Here is an 18671-nt window from a genome sequence, read left to right as displayed (position 1 = left end):
TTACCATCTTCTTGGGGGGAACTCTGCTTCTCCTCTCCAAGACCGCTTGGCAACTTTCTCCCTCCCCCAGATCTAGTTCTGCCCTCTGCCTTCCTCTTAGCAGCTCCCAGAGCCCTTGATAGTGTGCTCTTTATGCCAATGCTCCAGGGACAGGCCATCTCAGGCACAGCTTCTGGGCCCATCGTGGGGCAGGGGCTGGCCAAGGCCGAGCCCGCTTAGGCCTCCATGTTTCAGCAGCAGCAACAGCAGCTGGCAGAGAATCAGCGGAAACAGGCTCCCCTGGCACCTGCAGGCTCTTCTCACATCTCACAGGATGCTCAGTCCCAGCCCTTGGGGGCCACCCCACAGAGCCGGAAGAGGCTTCAAAACCCCCCAGAGCAAGACCAGCCACTCGAAGACCCTGAAGGTGAGCTTACATGAACAGGAAAGACAAAGTCAGGGACGGAAAAGAGAGGGGCAGGTTTGACTTCAAAGTCGGTTTATTAGAACCCACTACAGTGGGATAGCCAAGCCTAAATGAGTTAGTAGGAGAGAACTCTGAACAGTGCCTGCTATGTAGTTGAGCCCTCTAGAAAGGTTTGCCGTTATTTTTACTGTTGTCGTTATGTTCAAGGACCCTGGCTGCAGATAGAACTGGGTATAGATCTAACTCCACTAACTGTTAACATTGATGAATTGCTTAACTCCTCTGAACTTCAGTTTTCTCATCTGTCAAATGGTAATAATAACACCCACCCCATTACATCAGCTCATTATGAGAGGTTACCATCACCCTTGTTATTAAATCAGACTACGTGATGTTATTAATATTTCTGTTAAAATAACATCATATTTGGTAACAATAATAGTAAATCCCCTAGGTACCATTTGGTTCCTTTACTCTTTAGGACTTTTTATTTTTTCAACATTTCTCTTCCCTTTTCTCAATTTCATCCTATAAACAAGCCCTTTCAAGCTTCCTCTGGAATCTGTGGGATGCCCCAGGGGAACTTCCATGTGCTTTTATTGGTCAGTCGAGGCTATTTCCCTCTCGCTTCTTTGGCTCCGGGATGGGCTGGCCTCATTCCTTTGTGTGAACTGCTGCTGGCTCCTCCTGTCACTGTTCAAACCGCTGCTTCCTGCCTCGGAGCCACTCTGCTGTGCCCTTAGCTCGGCGTGAAGTCCGCCCCACGCTTGGCATGCTGCTCCCATACTGCTCCCAAAGCCCCGCCTTGCGTTTACCTCCCTGCACTGAGGATGCAGGCAGAAGCAGCAGTAGAGAGCCCCCCACTGCAGCGCTGCCTGAGCCCTGAGGGTTGCAGTTCCAGTCCGTTTACCGGCTCTGGGTGGTCCAAGTAACATTCACCCTATTGCACCCTGAAACACTCATCTCCTTGGACCTTCTGACTCGAGCCAAGTCTTTCCCCAGACGACCCAGACTCCACCTTGTCCCAGGTGGTTCTTGTCAAAGGACCTTGCCCTTGCCATTCCTCCCACCATCATCCTTCAAGCATCCCTCACGACCACGGTTGACCAGACCCCAGTCACTGACGGGATGGAGTTCCTTCCCCAGACGTCTCCTCAGTCCCCTTGCAAGTCTGTAGATACCAATAATCCTCAGAGAAGGAGGAAAGAGGATGTTGAATCCCAGCCCTGCCTCCTCCAGGCCACCTTGTTATATAAAATACCCAAACTTCTTTACCCACTTATAAGAAAATAAAGTGATATCAGTGCTTCAGGACAAGAATCCAAGAAAATGCGACACCCACCTAGAGCTTGGTACCTTTGTTACAAAACTCAGTGGTAACAATCTCTATATAATACTAGATTCCCTCTGTAATTTAAAAGAAACCTTTCTATTTCTTTTACTTTCTTTGTTTAAAGGTTTAATAAACTTTACTTTGGTGTTTTCACAACCTCTAGGCAAAGCCTGGAAAGGACAGGCTGTCATTAGGCGCTGTGATAAATGCCGTGATGTGGGGGTGGCGGGGATACAGGGAGCTATAGGAAGGGCAGAGGAGGGGCATGCAGCTCAGATGTGGGGGCGTGGGACGTGTCCTCAAAGTGAGGTCCAGGCTGTGATTCCAAGGTGAAGAAGGAATTCCCCGGGTGAACAGGGAGGACTGGAGCAAGGGCAGCCCAGGTGGCACTAACAGCACAGGAGAAGCTTCAGAGATGAGAGAAAGCAGGGTACGCATTCTGCAAGGTGAAAGGAGGGTTGCAAACTCACTCTCATGGGTAGGTCAGGTGGGTAAAGTAGACACGTGAAGGAGCCACATAGGAGAGAGAATAGGGAGTGGTGGGGACTGTGGAAAACTGGCCAACAGGTGCTTGGGCTAAGCCTGCCTTGCTTATTGCTGCAATCTCAACCCAGAGCACGGCTCAGGGAATATCTGTTGAGTCAGAGACGGACACTGGCCACTGGAGATTCTTAAATAGCCCTTCTCAACTCAGTAAATATATATGGAGTGAATATGTGTGGAGGAGGTGTGAGGAACAGACAGAGTTAATAGGCTAGGGCTTGCCCATCCAATATGCAGCAGTTTGGAGTCCAGTGTATCAAAATCTCTAGTGCAGGGAGAGTCAAATAAACGAATGTGGCAGATGGCAGAAAAGCTGTGAGAATCGCTCTCCAAAAAAGCCCTCCACACCGGCACCTTGTGGCAGCCCCTAACCTGTTCCTACGACATCTATATCAGGAACTCTGACCTTGGAAGTCTTGGTCCTCCTCTTGGTGCAGGGAGAGGAACGTTCCTTGGGACCTTTTATGGTTCACGAAATCTACAGTGGAGGCCCGTCCGCCTCTCATTTAACCTCCACAAATCCATCTATACGTGCTTAGTTGGGTGTCCTCCAGGACCCCCAGCTACATGGTACATTCAGCACCACGTGGGCGCCGTCAATCCTGAACCACAGCTCACACCGAGAGCTAACATTTATATAGCGCTTACTGTGTACCGGGGCACTGTTCTAAATGCTGTGCTTGTCTGAACTCCTGTGATATTCACAACATTTCTGTGAGGTGGATACTATCATAATGCTGATTTTATGGAAGAGGAAATGAAGGCAGAAAGCCTCATGGAACCCCCACCCCAGACTCACAAAGCCAGGAACTCAAAGGCAGGTCACCTCTGGGATGGTACCTCTGTTTGCATTTTGGCAACACGCATGAAGGTAGGTGACAGACTTTAATGGTTTCCCAACACGTGTAAAAGAAGCAACACAGTGCATCCCATATTCTTCGGGTTCTCAGAGGGAATTCTGACTGTACACTGCTGCCCCGTCCTGTGACAACTTTGGATTACTTTAGAACTTCTCTCCTGCACTCGCTCCTTCTCCATCATCCTGACACAGAAGGCTGAGCAAATGATGGTGCATAAGTGTGTGCAGACGGAGCCTCCCAGCTCGTTATTTCTGCATTCAAGGCCAGAAGTCTGGCCTCCATCGCAGCACTGACGGTGCTCCTGAGTCTAGATTCTGAATCTAACCCAGAAAGCACGTAACGAGTGTTTACCTCATGCCAAGGGCATCCAGAGCAGGGAAGGCAGACGTGCAAGAGACGGGAAACCCAGCAGAACCAAGCCAGTGGTACAGAAGAGGGGCCAGAAGTGCTCAGGGACCCTCACCTGGAGCCGGCTGAGCAGGGCTTGTTCAAACAGGCTTGCCAGCAGCTCTGTCCCTTCCCTCTGAGCTGCCGGAGAGACAGGCCCATCTTACCTGTGGGTGACGTGCTTCCAGCAAGGCCCCGGGCCCCCACTCCCGAGAGTCCAGGGTGTACGAATTTCGGTTACCGCTTGCGTCTCGTCAGCAGATGAGAGTGACTGTTTAAGCAGAAAACCCAGACCAGTGCTGAGGGGCAGCCCAATACTTTCCTCACTGATCCCTGATGCTGATTTTCATTTGCTTTTCCCAGAGCTGATTAGAGAGACTGAAGCTGGCAGCTCTTCCTAAGGAGAGTGTTCTCAGGGCCATGGAGGGGCACACGACTCTAGGGGCGCCAGACACACATAGCTGTGAGCATGGGGCCCCTTGGAGATGAGCAGGGTGCAACCTGCCCAGACACACCTGGGTCATTGTGAGGGGGTCTCTTGCAAGTGACCCAAAAGGAAGAGCAGTAACTGTCCAAGTCCTCTGCTCGCCTGAGCCAACCATGCCCTTCTTAACCGGAAACCAAGGCCTTCCAGGGGCTCCCCGCTGCCCTAGAACTAACTCTGGGACAGCTCGGCATCCAAATGTCCACTGCACCTCACCCTCCTTCCAGGACAGTCTTTTCTGGACAGCATCCACCCTCATCGTGCTTCTGGCTGCCAAAACTCACCTTCCTGTTTGAAGCTAATTCCTCAATTAAAAGGGTTTATTATACCTGGTGGAGGTGGGTAAAGGAAAGAAACCTGCCAGAAAATGCCAAAAGAGAGAGGCATGATAAAAGAGGATGGCAGAGCAAACCTCTCCCCCACCCTTTCTTCTGTTACTCCTCTCAATGAGATTATGCGGGATCCTTGACATAGCCCCATTTTACAGATGAGAAAACCAGGGCACAGCAGGTGTCACTTGCCCAAACTCACACGGTGTAAGTAATAGCACGAGATATTGAACCTGGGCAGTCTGGCACCAGGCAGCGTGTGGAAAGGGGAGGCCAGAGAGCAGTCGAAGTGGGGGCGGGGGGACTGGGCAGGGTGGTGGCCGTGGGCAGAGGCTCCTGAGATACCCCCTCTCCTCCCCCTGCAGCCGAGCAGCTCACCGTGGTGGGAAAGATTTCCTTCAACCCCAAGGATGTGCTGGGCCGCGGGGCAGGAGGTACTTTTGTTTTCCGGTGAGTGGCAACCAGGAGCTGGGCTGGAGATGGTCACTGGCCCTTGCAGAGCCTTTCTTTCAAAAAACCCCCGAGTTGGGTACAGTTCCTAACCTTCCCCTTCGTCTGCCCTCTGGACCTCCGCTCACCACCTCCCAGGGGACAGTTCGAGGGGCGGGCAGTGGCTGTCAAGCGGCTCCTCCGTGAGTGCTATGGCCTGGTCCGGCGGGAGGTGCAGCTGCTGCAGGAGTCGGACAGGCACCCCAACGTGCTCCGCTACTTCTGCACTGAGCGGGGACCCCAGTTCCACTACATCGCCCTGGAGCTCTGCAGGGCCTCGCTGCGGGAGGTGAGGCCTGTGCTCAGGGACCGATGGGGGGGCGGGGGGTGGGGGGTGCCTGGGCTGCGGGGTGACGCTCCGTCCCTTGCTGCTTCCCAGTACGTGGAGCACCCGGAGCCGGACAGCTGGGGCCTCGAGCCTGGGATGGCGCTGCAGCAGCTGATGGCGGGCCTAGCCCACCTGCATTCCTTACACATAGGTACCGGCCCCTCCCGCCCTCCATCCAAGCCCCTGGCTCCCCACTCAGCTCTCAGCTCAGCTCAGCTCTGCACTGCTCTGCTCTCACAGTGCACCGGGACCTGAAGCCAGGCAACGTCCTCATCGCGGAGCCCGACAGCCAGGGCCGAGGCAGAGTGGTCCTCTCAGACTTTGGCCTCTGCAAGAAGCTGCCCGCCGGCCGCTGCAGCTTCAGCCTCCGTTCGGGCATCCCCGGCACAGAAGGCTGGATGGCGCCCGAGCTCCTGCAGCTCCTGCCCCCAGACAGCCCTGTGAGTCCTCCTGCCGCCCCAGTCCATAGGAATCCCTCCCTGTCCAGGGCCTCTCCTGTCAGGGCTCCAAATCACCTGCTGTTTTACCTTCAGTCACTCCTCCAAGCCTGTTTCCTCATCTGTAAAGTGGGGATAACTCCCCCCTTCTTACCTAGGGCAGTGGTTCTCAACCAGGGATGATTTTTGCCATCATTGGGCAATGTCTGGAGACATTTCTGGCTGTCACACTCGGCAGGGGAAGGGAGGCTTGCTACTGCCATCTAACGGGCAGAGGCCAGGGATGCTTGCGAAACATCCTACAATGCACTGGATGGTCCCCCAGGATGAAGAATTACCTGGTCCAAAATGTCAATAGTACCGAGGTTGGGGAACCTCTGAACTAGAAAATAGTTTTCATCTCTCCTGTGCTGCAGAATCACTGGGGAACTTTCAGGTCCCCCGGCCCTACACCCAGTAACGGACCCCCAGTGATCTTAACACATAGCCAGCGTGGAGAGCCACCCAGACGTGGAGGGTTTGGGAAGCATCAGATGAGCTAACATAACTGAAGCACAGAGCTGTGTCTGACCCCCGGAGACATATGAGTTGGAGACCCCAGGATTATAGATTTTTGAGTTAGTGTGTGTGTGTGGTGGGATGGGGTGGTGTCACAGGCATGGATGAGAGTAACACACAAGGACGGTCACCAGGCAAAGCCACCCCCCACCCTAAAGTTGAGAGAAAGCTAGAAGTGGCAACCTGGAGGCCCAAAGACCAAAGCACTGATGTTTGGAGCCTAGGCAGGTTTTGATTTTTTTTTTTTTTAATTAGCAGTCAATATTTTAACTTCTGAGAAATTGCACATAAAAGTCTAAATTTCTGGATTCTCTTGGAAAATCAAAGCTCTGCCACCAGAAAGTCCCCTGGAGGCAACCAGCTGGAGCTCAGTGCCAGAGGCCGTGTGCGGACAGGGCCGGTGTCAGATCATACGGTCCTCGTTGCTGCTTTATTGCCTCGTGGGTGGCCAGCTTCACCACCAGACCTGAAGGAATGATGCTTGGAAACCTAAACTAGCGGCTCAGTAGGGGCAAAGATTCCGGATGAAAAATCACAGGTCCCTCTCAACAGTCTAGAGGGGAGGGGATCTAGGGCCAAGAAGATGGCTCTTGGGAAGTATCCCTGAGTTCCTGTCTGAACCAGAGCCCCAGCTGCCGCACCAGCCCAGGGGAGAATGGAGCCAGACAGACTTCCTGGAGCAGAGACTTCCTCCTCATGCTGGTCCCTCTTGCCCCCAGACCAGCGCAGTGGACATCTTCTCTGCAGGCTGCGTGTTCTACTATGTGCTTTCTGGTGGCAGCCACCCCTTCGGAGAGAGTCTTTTTTATCGCCAGGCAAACATCCTCGCGGGGGCTCCCTGCCTGGCTCACCTGGAGGAAGAGGCCCATGGTGAGGGGGCCCTGGGCTGACAGGGGAGGGAGGAAGCAGGGCAGAGAGGCTGGGCGGGCCTGAAGCCATCCCTCCCTCTTGCCCCTACAGACAAAGTCGTTGCCCGGAACCTGGTGGAGGCCATGCTGAGCCCCCCGCCGCAGGCTCGCCCCTCTGCTCACCAGGTGTTGGCCCACCCCTTCTTTTGGAGCAGAGCCAAGCAGCTCCAGTTCTTCCAGGTCAGGAGGAGATGTGGGGAGCATTCCCAGGAAGTCCCGTGTTTGGGTCCTGAGCAATAAGAAAGGGGACGCCAGGTTGGCTGGGGGATAGGAGACTCGCCTACCTGTTCGAGGCAGCCCAGCTCCTTATCTAAACCATGGCAGAGCCCAGATTCCTGAACGCTGCCCTCTTGCCGCTGCACAGTCTCCTCACCACCACTTCCCCAGCCCAGCTGCCCCTCGAGTGAGAATACACCCCGTTCCTTTCAGCCCTAGTCGTCTCTCATGCCATACCCGTGCCAGACAGCCCATTCCACTTCTGTGACCTTGAGCCCCTGGAGCTTGTTTGCACATCTGTAAAACGGAAACAGCATCTCCGTCACAGGTGGGATTAGACTATGCACAGCACAGAGAAGCTGCACTCCGCAGGAGGTGATACTCCTTACCCTACACTGAGCAGCCAGGCTGCTCCCCTCCCCCAGCCATAGGGCTCTCCTGGCAAGTGGCCTCCGACCCCGGTCAGGAGGCTCAGGGGCTCTGTGGGTCCTAGGATGTCAGCGACTGGCTGGAGAAGGAGCCTGAGCAGGGGCCGCTGGTGACGGCGCTGGAGGCGGGAGGCTCCGAGGTGGTCCGGGGTGACTGGCGCAGGCACATCTCGGTGCCGCTGCAGACAGGTAGAGGCCAGACTCAGGTGGCCTGGGAGGCCAGGGGCGGAGCCCAGCGGGGGCGGCTGTGCCGACCACCTCCCTGTCCACAGATCTGCGCAGATTCCGGTCGTATAAGGGGACGTCAGTGCGAGACCTGCTCCGTGCAGTGAGGAACAAGGTGTGTCCCGGGGCTCGGGAGGGGCCCAGGGAGCGGGGAGGCCTGGTCCAGCTGAGCCCGGGCTCTCCGCTCCGATCCCTCCAGAAGCATCACTACAGGGAGCTCCCGGACGAGGTGCAGCAAGCGCTGGGTCCCCTCCCTGGCAGCTTCGTCCAGTACTTCACAGGCCGCTTCCCGCGGCTGCTGCTGCACACGCACCACGCCATGCGGAGCTGCGCCTCCCAGAGCCTCTTCCTGCCCTACTACCTGCCCGCCTCAGGGGCCCAGGGACCGAGCCCGGGGGCGGCCGGGAGCTGAGCTGGCCCAGCGTGGAAAACACCCGCAAGAGGCTGGGCCGCCGGGGACACCGGAGCAGCAGCGTGGCCGGAGCCCGGGGGCCAGGCGCCCCTCAGGGAACACAAGAAAAGGAAGATTCACATATGTTTAATGTGTATAAAGGCAAGAAAAGGACCGTCCCGAATTCAATAGCAATATTCTGTACAATTCATATGGTGGGGCTGAGAGGGAAGGGGAAGAGGCCACAGAACCCACACCAGAACATGTACAAAAATAACTTACATAGCAGCCCCCACCTGCAGGGATGGTGTAGCTCTTGCCCCAGCCCCCAGGGCCGGGGGACACACTCTAAAACAGCACCACAGGAGCTAACCAGTGTGGGCCAAGGTGCTGGTGGGGGGAAGAAAGGCGCCAGTCCAGGGGGGTGGGGGTGGGGGGCTACGAGGAGGCCTTGAGGCGGTTGGTGGCTGAGCGTGAGCTCAGCAGCTTGTCCACCATGGTGCGGGCGTAGCGCAGCCGGCTGGCCAGCTCCTTGGAGCAGCCGTACTCCTCCAGGAGGCTCAGGCGGTACGTGCGGAAGTCCCGCTTCTCGTCGATGTAGGTCACGGCGGCCATCAGTGGGCACAGGATGAGTTTGGTGTGGTCCTGTGATGGGAGGAGGGGAGGGGATGGGTGGACGGGGTTATCGGGGATGGAAGCTCCCAGCTGCTTGTGTGTGTTCGCGGGAGAAGGAAGATATCCCAGCTGGTGGAGGGAGAGGGGGCATTTTACTCCCGTCTACTGCCTGCCTCCCACTCCCCACCCAACTCCATGGGCCACTGAGAGGCACAGGGAACCCCCCAGCTCACCTGGAAGAAGTTGATCTGCACGGAGCCGTTGCTGAGGTGCAGGATGATGGCGCTGCGGGTGCGAAACCAGGTGCGCAGGTAGGGCAGCCGGGCTAGCTCATCGCCTTCCCGGGGCGTGATGTTGGCACCTGCCTTCAGCAAGTGCTCGCTCATGTAGTTTCGGAAATACTTGAGGAGGGTGATCTGGTTGGACAGTGAGGGAGGGCATCCAGAGTTAGAGCCTGTCCCCGGGCACGGCCCTCACTCCTGGCAACACTGGGCCACGTGGGCCCGCCGGCACTCACCTTCTTTATCAAGGAGTTGGGATGGGAGCTGACGGTGAGGTAGGACTCTGTGCCGTCGCGCTCGATGTACTGCAGGCTGTCGCCGTCGTTGTAGAGGATAAGGCGTGTTGAGTCATTGAAGAGCACCCCCACGCTGTTGTCACACAGCTGATACCCTAGTGGCAGGTGGAGGGAGACCTCAGAAAGGGGGACGGGGGAGCAGGGGGGGCATTGGGAGCTGGAGCTAGGAGGCCTGGGATGGAGACAGGAGTGTTGAGAGAAGAGGACCCGGGAGCCAAGAAAGGCAAGAGCCTGTAACAACTCAAAGGGTTGCTAGGCCGCACCTGAGCCACCCACCCACCCACCCACCTGGGAGAGACCTACCGAGGCCGTACTTGTCCGAATAGTCCACCCACTTGCTGACCCAGAAGATGGGGATGCAGGCGGGATCCTCAGCCTCCTCTGGGACAGAAACAGACAAGATGATTGGTCAGGACCAGGCTCTTCCCCTCTGGTCCACTCGGGAGGCCCACACCAGGGAGCTTGGTCAAGAGGCCTGGGGGCCCAGAGAAGCGCAAAGCAGGGCCTCTGCCAGCAGTGAGCTTAGCCAGGCAGCACTGAAGCAGAAAGTTACAGTGCAGGGTGCTGACTCCACTCATGCACTCAGCTGACCCACTTATCGAAAACCCACTGTGTGCCAGGCGCTGTCACAGGCCGTGAGCAGTGACAGAACGCAGCCCTCTCCGAGCCTGCATCCTGGCTCTAGGGACAGAGGCCAACCAAAGCAAATATGTGCAAAACATGTAAGTTACTTCTACACGGTGAGATTCAGTGAGTTGGAGTGATTAACAAATTGTGAGAAGACAGACAATCCCAGACATGTGACGATGTTATGTTCTGTGCATGTAATGATCCCTCCTTTTTAAATACAATAAACAAACATGGGAACTTTAGACTATGTTCGATGAGAAGTGTTGTGGAGAAACAAAGCAGGTGAGAGGAGTGGGGGACAGGGAGATGCTCCTGGAGGTGATGCTGCACGAAGGCGGTGAGTGTGAAGCATGTAGGGATCTGGAGGAAGCGTGTGCCAAGAGAAAGGAACAGAGCGAACAAAGGCCCTGAGGCTGAAGTACATCGGCGTCTGTTGTTTCCACTATCTTAAAGGCTACAGAGGAATCCCCTGAGCAGAGGAGACAGTGCGTGCAAATGTACACAGGTGGCATATACGGAAGTGCTGGAAAGTGGGGCACTTGTGGGGACAGAACAGATGAGTCAGAAAAAGAAGGAAGGGGCCCGAGCACAGAGGGCCTGGGCCAGCAGGCTACCTTGTTTGGACTGTAACGTACAGGAAATGGGGGAAGTAAAGGCATGATGGGGCCAGGGACACACCCCCGGCACTCTGGGGCTGACCTGGCTGCCCTCTCTAGGCGCCCCGGCCCGCAGTGCCCACCTTGCCTCACCAGCCCCCGCTCGGAGGGCTTCGAGGCGTTGACGCTGTGCAGCTGCTGCAGCATGTCGCCGAGATGGCAGTCCACTGCCTCGCTGGCCTCCCGCACCGCCGGCTCCTCTTTCTCCCGGGGACGCTCGGCCATGGGGTTCTCCATGCCTGGAAGGAGAGGAGGCATGGCCATGAGCTGGGCACAAAGGCTGCAGGTTGGGAGGGCGCGGGACCCCCGGCCACAGCTGGTATTGCTCCCAGAGAAAAGCTCTTTGTGCTGCTGCTGCTTTAGGTAAGTGCCAGGTTATGAGAGCAGCAGCTGCCCGCTCATGTGACAGCACCTGGAACTTACTCAGTGGTACCTCCAGGGCTACGCTAGCCCTATAGGAAGGCTTCATGGCCACACATAGCCATAGAGCTTCAAATGCTCAGACCTTTAACCCAATGTCGGGCCCTGCAGGGCACCTGTGGTCACTCAGGGAGACAGCTCAAAGGCACGAGCAGCTTGGAGCTGCCCGGCTTCAATCCAAGAATTAAAAGCATCTTCTGCATCCAGGAAAATGGGAGGGCTCAGTAAATTGCAAGCCATCAGCAAGATGGATTAAGCAGGCATTTAATGAAAATGTAAGAGATTTTTTCCCACCCTAAAATGTGCTTTATGTACTTATATGTGACTGAAATCTGAAACAATACACACTGAAATTTAATATCGGTTATATTTGGGTGGTAGAAGCATGGATGATTTTTATTGTCTTTATACTTAAATGTTAAATTCTCTCCCCACTAACGTGCTAGTTCTCCTTCTGTAATATGAAATTCTTTAGCTATTTAAAGACCTGAATTTTCAATTTTAAAAAATCTATGCTGTAGTAAGGACTTAAGTGTGAAATAACAACATATTTGGGACTTGCTTTAAAAACTCTGGCAAGGGACCTCCCTGGTGGTCCAGGGGTTAGGACTTCACACTTTCACTGCAGGGGCCTGGGTTTGATCCCTGCTTGGGGAACTAAGATCTTGCAAGCCACTCAGCATGGCCAAAAAACAAAACAAAACTCTAGCAAAAAAAGGGGAAGAAGGTGGAAAAGATAAAAACAAGTATGGGCAAATGTTGATAATCACTGAAAACAGAGGATGAACAAATGGAGACTTACGTATTCCAAAGAAACTTCACTCTACTTTTGGGTAAGTTTCGAACAATGCTTTACGTTCAAAAATTAATACCAAAAGAAAAAAAATAGCAATCCTTAAAATAACAATATTACATTATAGCTCCAAGAATAAATATCCATGAATCTATACTGACACAAATAACCAAATAAAGAAATGGGAGAGAAGGGACAGCTCTTTCTTACAGAAGAACTCCAATTAATGGATGTAGAAGGAACAAGAAAAAGAGAAAAATCACCATTAGAATATTACAGTAATAACTGCTGCAGGCAGGATCCACTACAGATGCTAAAATCAGTGGGCTAAAGTCTGAGAAGAAATAGAATCCTCTCAAAGTAGCTCCCCATAAGGTATTAATTAATCACAAAGGAAAAACAGTAATTCTGCAATGGAGGTCCCACCTTAACCAAGTGCTCACCAGTCAAAGGAAACAGTAACATAACCAGTGAAAATATCAAAAATTAAAGCCAAAGTAAAAAAGTAATCTTTAAAATAGCAGTATTATAACTGAAGCAAATGAACTCATATATTAAATTGGTGCTATATCCACATAGAGAAATACAAAATAGAACTTCAAGAAAATAAACATCATTTCATAACATATTTTATAGGTGTTGAAAATTCATGTATATAATGTAAGGAAACAAGGTTTTCAGTGCAAGGGAAAAGAAATACAAGTATAAAATTAAAGAAGTAAAAATCCTATATTATTATATTTAAATCGGACACATATATTACCAAAAGAAAATTAAAGTAGTAACTTCACAGTGGAGAAAAAGATTGCTGTAAGACAAGTCTGAGTCAATGTTAAATTTCCTGAACTTGATACCTGTATCCTGTGCTGTGGTTATGTAAAAGAATAGTTTTTAGGAAATACACACTGAAGTATTAAGTAGTAAAGGCCAGAATATGTACCACTTATTATCAGATGGTTTGGGGAAAAAAATTTAGATATATATAATGAGAGAGAAAGTAAATGAAGAAAAATGTTAATTGGTAGAGAAAAGGGGGTACGAGATACAGGTGGTTTTCGTCTATTCTTATATTTTCATAATTTGAAATAATATCAAAATAAAGTGTTCAAAAAACGTGAATCAGAAATAGCAGCATAAATTACTCCCCCTCCCCCAATCATGTATGTCCTAATTCTGTTCTCTAGGGAGACCCAGAAACAATGACAACCCAAACAATGGGATGTGGTTTTGTACAAAAATGTCCACCCTTTTAAAGAGATGCATACTGATGTTTATGGGGGTAAAATGGCAAGATGTCTGGGACTGACTTCAAAAATACTTCAAAGGAACAAAAAAGGAATGATGGAGCAAACACAACAAATCTTGATAAGTGCCGAGTCTCGTGGGGATGTGGGGGTCCCACTGCACTGAGCTCTGACATTTTTCAGCATTTTTTTTTTCTAATCAACCATGCAAGGTGATACAGGCAATTTTTTTAAATAAGAATTTTTCAGGCATGGTGTTCAGCCACTCTCTTCTTTTGGGGCATGGCAGGTCTGATTCAACCATGGTAAGGTCTGTCTTTCCTGACAGGGCTGCGGCGAAGGGCATTTTGCCACACGAGGATGGGGACACCATGGATTCAAGGATTGGAGCCTGTCCTACTGCACACCTGAGGCCTAGGCTCTCTTGGAGTCTGCTGTCTACCCAGACACTGGTTTACCTTTATTGAGGACGGTGAGAGGCTTCCGGCTGCTGGGGTCCAGGCTGCTGGGAGCAATTGAAAACCTCGGAGGAATGGTGAGGCAGGTGATGGGGAGGCGGGCAGGGATATAGCCAGAGGTGAAAAACTCGTCATTGAGCAGCTCGTGAATGGTTGGACGGGCAGTGGGATCTGTCTGAAGCATCTTCTTGATGAGGGAGGCGGCCACGGGGTTGATGTGCTGGAGCAGAGAGGGAGGGCCATAAGCAGGATGTGACGGGGACCCAAGCACAGCACTGCCGCAAAGAAACTGCAGCCCCCAACTCGGCCTTGACCCTGCCACGTTCAACGGCTATAAACATGCCAAGTTTCCGCTAGCAGCTTTACTGAGTTGCCAAGTGTCAGCCTAAGTTGGGAGAGTGACCACTTTTCCTTCCTCTTGAGGTCATCTTCCCCCAAAATTTGCTCTTGCGTAATTCAAGTTGCTCACCACTAGAGCAGCACTTGAGAACACAGGCTTGGAAGTCATAAGGACCTGGTTTAAGTCCCAGTTCTGTCCCTTAATACCAGCTGTGACAACTAACCCTACTTGCTGGGCCTTTGTATCCTCATCTATAAAATGGGGACACAGCACCGAGCTTGAAGCCCTGGTGAAGAGATCCAACCCAGAGCAGGTCAGAGTAATAGCCCAGCAACAACTATGCACTTACTATGTACCAGCAAGATATTCTAAGCCCTGCATGTATATTAATTCATTTAACCCTCACAGAAACACCCAAGTGGTGAAGATCTCTATTACCATCCCTCTTCTGCAGATAAGGAAACTGAGGCACAGAGAGGTTAAGTGCCTAAGAACACACCCCTAGTGAGTGGGAGAGCCAGCACCTATACCAAGGCACAGGCGGCTGCAACACCCCCACTCAGAACCACTCTGTGCTCTGTCCAGTAACTGACCCTTTGCGACAGATTCCGTCCATCTGTCCTCATGGAGGCTCCTGGCTTCGCACAAGGCAAAGACACCAAACTGGAAAGCAGCCGTGTGCCTGACTGCTACAGGCTACCCCTCTCAATGCACTCACACCGGCGGCTGCGAAAGCACGCCACTTTGCTTCACAGCTGTTCACAATTCTGTGAGCGCTTACTGTACGCACGGTGCTCTGGGGCAGGGACTCCATTTCATAGCTGGGAAACTGCAGCTCAGAAGATTCAGGCCATGTGTCCATTGTAATCTGGCTGCTAAGTGGTAGAGCCCATCTGAATCAAGACTGTCTACTTCCAAGGCTTAAGCAGCACTTCTCCGCCTGCCTCCTCCTCTCTTTCCGCGCTCTCTCTCTCTGTTTTACACACCTTTTGGGTTATCTGCCCAACCTTTGAGAACCTACAGACTCTCCTGAAGAAAACAGGCTTTTGTGCACGTATATCAAGTTCTGTATGCAATTTTAGACAAGGACCCTCCGAAGCTCTTACAGCCACCCTAGGGGTGGGATTGAACCACCTCTGTCCCCAGGATGTGGCTGGGCTCATATAGCTTTGGGGTGGAAAGTTAAATAAAATAAATTTAAACTTAAAGTGTTTTTAGTCACCTTGGGAATACTGTACTCATTCTTCTTGATCCGGAGGTAGGTCTCTTTTAGGCAAGAGGTCTCAAAAGGTGGCTTGCCCACTAACAAGGTATACCTGTAAGCACAAGGAGGGATTTGGCCCAAGGCTCCCCACCAAAACCCAGATGCAGGAGGAATCCTCTCAGGGCCAGAAGGGAAGTCAGACATCTTCTGGACATTCGCTATGACTCTGGGGCCCCAGGGGACAGTCCACAAATCCACTGAGCAGTCCCAGGAGCCAGGTCACTGGCAGGGAGGAGCCCTCAGTAGAATACAGGTGATGAGACAGGGTTCTCACGGGCCACTGACTTTTCCGCTATAGCCTGCACTAATCTAGGGCCCCAGACGCTGCCAGCCAACACAAAACAGTCAAAGCAGGTGGGCTGCCTGTTCCTACAGAGGCAGCTGCACAGTTAATAGTTCTGTACCTAAAGCAGCAAGTTTTCATTTGAAAAAGTTCCACTGCTAAGAAGCAGGAAAGCCATTACGACAACACAGTTCTAACTCTCCAGTACCCAGGGTGACAACCTGAACAGGTCCAACTCTCTGCCCACCACCCACCCACCTCTGATGGCCTTGATCCAGACAGACCACAGGACCTCCTCCTACCAGCTATAACTCCTGGCCTAATTCTTCCCACCCAATGCTGCTTTCTAGATCAGTGGTGCTAATACTTTATTGTGCATGGAAAAGCTCAAGCATCTTAAAAATCCGGATTCTGATCCAGTCAGCCTGGGCCCTGAGATTCTGCGTTTCTAACAAGTGCCTAGGTGATGCTGCTGCTGGTCTGCCACACTTGAACAAGGGACCAGAGCAGGTTTGTTGAGACCTTCCCTCCCCCACTCCCTGGACCCATGGCCCGGGCTGCAGGAATCCTACAGGATATACCAGTGAGAAGAAAAGATACGGCAATGAGGCATCCTCTTGGGGCAATCTGTCCTCTGGAGCAGCCTTTCCAAAGGCAGGATGGTCTACAGGATAAGGTCTGTCAGGTGAGATGTCCAAAAAGGCCCCTGCTGAGGCTGGGTGGGTCCTGAGACAACTCCCAACTTACATGATGCACCCAATGGACCACACGTCCACCTCGAAACTGTGCCCTTTCTTGCTCAGCACCTCAGGAGCTATGTAATTAGGAGTCCCGCACAGGGTCTTCTTCCGTTCCCCATCATATTCGACTTTGGTTGCCAGTCCAAAATCCCCTGGGACAGAGGGAGGAAGAGGGGGGACTCAGATGCTAGCCTCTGTCATGTGTCAATGCAGACAGCTGGTTCAGGTGTAACCATCAAGAACCAGGGTTGTGTGATCCATCAAGCCTCTAGTTCTTGTGTGCAGCAAGGCTTGCCTTGCTCAGGAATCCTCCCACCAAGCCTGTCCGGGAGGGGCCTCCCAGAGACCCTCCTCACCCCTCCCCTTAGAAAGGAGGGCTTTGCTTCTAAAAAGGAATTGTTAGGGAAAGCAAAAGTCAAATGCCTTCAGGGATGAAGCAAGTAAATGTCAAGATGGCTACTTGCCAAGTTTGAGAGGAAGTGATTGGGGGGGGTGGGTACTGGGGCAAACCAGAGGGCATCTAAAAGGAACAGCGGCTCTTCAGTCCAGCATAGAGCTGCCCCTGTGCTGCTGGAGCTCCCAATCGTTTAAAAGGTGCTCCAAATTCAAAATTTTCCATCAAGCCGCCCAATTAAAAAAGGTGAAAAATTCAAATTCTTAAAAAAAACCCCAAAAACTGTATAGGAGAGCACACACACCCAAAAATGCATTTTCGGGCAAGACACTGGCTTTTGGCTCTTTGTTTTAAATTTCTGTACTAAAGAGAGGCTTTTAGAGGCAATCAACAGCCCAGACTTCCTACCATCCTCTTCCCCACTCCCTTGTCTCCTTCCGGATTTCCTCTCTCGAAGCACCTCCTCTTTCCCATTTAGCGCCGTGTCAAGTGCCCTTGTAGGCCCAGCTCCTCACCTATTTTCACCTCCAGATCCTCGTTCAGGAAGAGGTTGCCCAGCTTGAGGTCTCTGTGAATAACTCGGTTTCGGTGCAGGTACTGGCAGCCGAGGACGATCTGCCGCAGGTAGTAGCGGGCTTCGGGCTCGGTGAGTGCTTTCCTCCGCTTGTGCAGCTCCAGGAGGGACTGGGCGGGGGAGGAAAGGAGGAGTGGGGAGTCGGTACTCAGGCTCAAGGCAGGGAGGGGGGTGTCACTGGGTAAAGGCAGCCCAGGGCCCTACCCCCCATTCCTTCCCCGGGACAACTACGATCTAGACTCTCCCCTAACCCAGGTCACAACCATTCAGAGCACCCGCACTCGCACCAGCTCCCTCCCAAGTCCCTTACCGGGTCCCCTCTCTCAGTTCACTCCAGAAGCTCAGTTCCCAGTATCCCCGCCCCCAGCCTCTTCTTCGCTTTCCTGACCCCTCTCCTCCCCGGAAGCTCCGAAGCCGGGCTCCAACTACCCTCTGCCTAACCCAACTCCACTCCGGAAGGTCCGGATCCACAGCACCCCTCACCTAGCAACTCCGGAAGCCCTGGCGTCCATCAACAGGGTTCTCCCGAGACCCGCACCTCCCCCACTTCGCCTAACTCCTAGCGTCCGGGAGCCTTCCCTGGAAGCAACCTGACCTGCCCCACTGCACCGGAACCCCCCTTCCTAGAAGCCCCAAGGGCCAAGCACCCTCTCTCTCCTTGAGACCTCCATCCCCAGTTCGAGGTTTCCAGAATCTCCTCCCCAGCAGCTCTGAGCCGTGGGGCGCCCCTTTCCCAGCAGCTCCGGGTGCGGGCGCCCCGACCCCGGTCCCCAGGGCAGCTCTAGTCCCTCAGCAGCGACACTCACCCTCCGGCGGCAGAGCTCCAACACCACGAACACAAAGTCGTTGTCCTCGAAAAAGCCGTGGAAGCCGACGACGTGCTGGTGAGCGAGGCTGCGGTGAATGGATATCTCCATGGACATCTTCTCCTTTTGGTGCGGCTTGAGCAATAGCGACTTTGGCACGATCTTGCCCGCAAACACCTCCTTAGTGTCCGCGTCCGAGATCTCGAAGCACTTCGCAAAGCCACCCTTTCCCAGAAAGCGACCCCGCAGATAGCGCCGCCGGCTGCGCGGGTCCACTAGGACCTCCGGGATCTCTTTCGCCGGCGGGGCGACCGGCGGGGCCCCGGGAGCTGCAACTCCGGGGACCCCAGCTTTCCCTGGGTCGGCTGGTGCCCGCGCCAGCTTCCCTGCAGTTGCCGCCGCACTCATGTTCCCGGAGTTGCTAGCGGACTTAGAAGGGTCTGGGCAGAGGCTTGGCACAGCTCTGCCCCTCCTCGAATTCAAACGCGGCGCCGGGAACGTTACAAAAGCCTACGCGCTACTGATTGGCCGTGGGGATTTAAAATCCAAACCCGC

The 18671-nt window shown here is 53.2% G+C and overlaps 2 protein-coding genes across 3 annotated transcripts in view; one reads left to right on the top strand and one right to left on the bottom strand.

Moving 5' to 3' along the window:
- Nucleotides 1-8511, top strand: part of ERN2 (endoplasmic reticulum to nucleus signaling 2) — a 21020-nt gene extending 12509 nt beyond the window's left edge. For both annotated transcript variants that reach the window (XM_057695050.1, XM_057695049.1), the window contains 10 exons: nucleotides 238-406; nucleotides 4708-4792; nucleotides 4931-5120; nucleotides 5211-5310; nucleotides 5400-5599; nucleotides 6874-7024; nucleotides 7115-7242; nucleotides 7772-7895; nucleotides 7979-8046; nucleotides 8131-8511. In XM_057695050.1, the coding sequence (XP_057551033.1) occupies nucleotides 238-406; nucleotides 4708-4792; nucleotides 4931-5120; nucleotides 5211-5310; nucleotides 5400-5599; nucleotides 6874-7024; nucleotides 7115-7242; nucleotides 7772-7895; nucleotides 7979-8046; nucleotides 8131-8343 (1428 nt within the window). In that variant the 3' untranslated portion in view covers nucleotides 8344-8511. The remainder of the gene's footprint in view (nucleotides 1-237; nucleotides 407-4707; nucleotides 4793-4930; nucleotides 5121-5210; nucleotides 5311-5399; nucleotides 5600-6873; nucleotides 7025-7114; nucleotides 7243-7771; nucleotides 7896-7978; nucleotides 8047-8130) is intronic.
- Nucleotides 8454-18671, bottom strand: PLK1 (polo like kinase 1). The gene is made up of 10 exons (XM_057695051.1): nucleotides 18117-18671; nucleotides 17252-17420; nucleotides 16350-16494; nucleotides 15278-15371; nucleotides 13716-13935; nucleotides 10884-11039; nucleotides 9818-9895; nucleotides 9455-9609; nucleotides 9171-9353; nucleotides 8454-8967 (listed from the first exon to the last, which is right to left on the bottom strand). The coding sequence occupies exons 1-10, from the start codon at nucleotides 18522-18524 to the stop codon at nucleotides 8761-8763; spliced, it is 1815 nt and encodes a 604-aa protein (XP_057551034.1). The 5' UTR covers nucleotides 18525-18671; the 3' UTR covers nucleotides 8454-8760.

The sequence above is a fragment of the Hippopotamus amphibius genome, chromosome 9, assembly GCF_030028045.1.
Source record: "Hippopotamus amphibius kiboko isolate mHipAmp2 chromosome 9, mHipAmp2.hap2, whole genome shotgun sequence".
Taxonomy (NCBI): Eukaryota; Metazoa; Chordata; class Mammalia; order Artiodactyla; family Hippopotamidae; genus Hippopotamus; species Hippopotamus amphibius.
The sequence above is the reverse complement of the archived record's forward strand: the minus strand, read 5'-3'. Positions and strand labels throughout refer to the sequence as shown.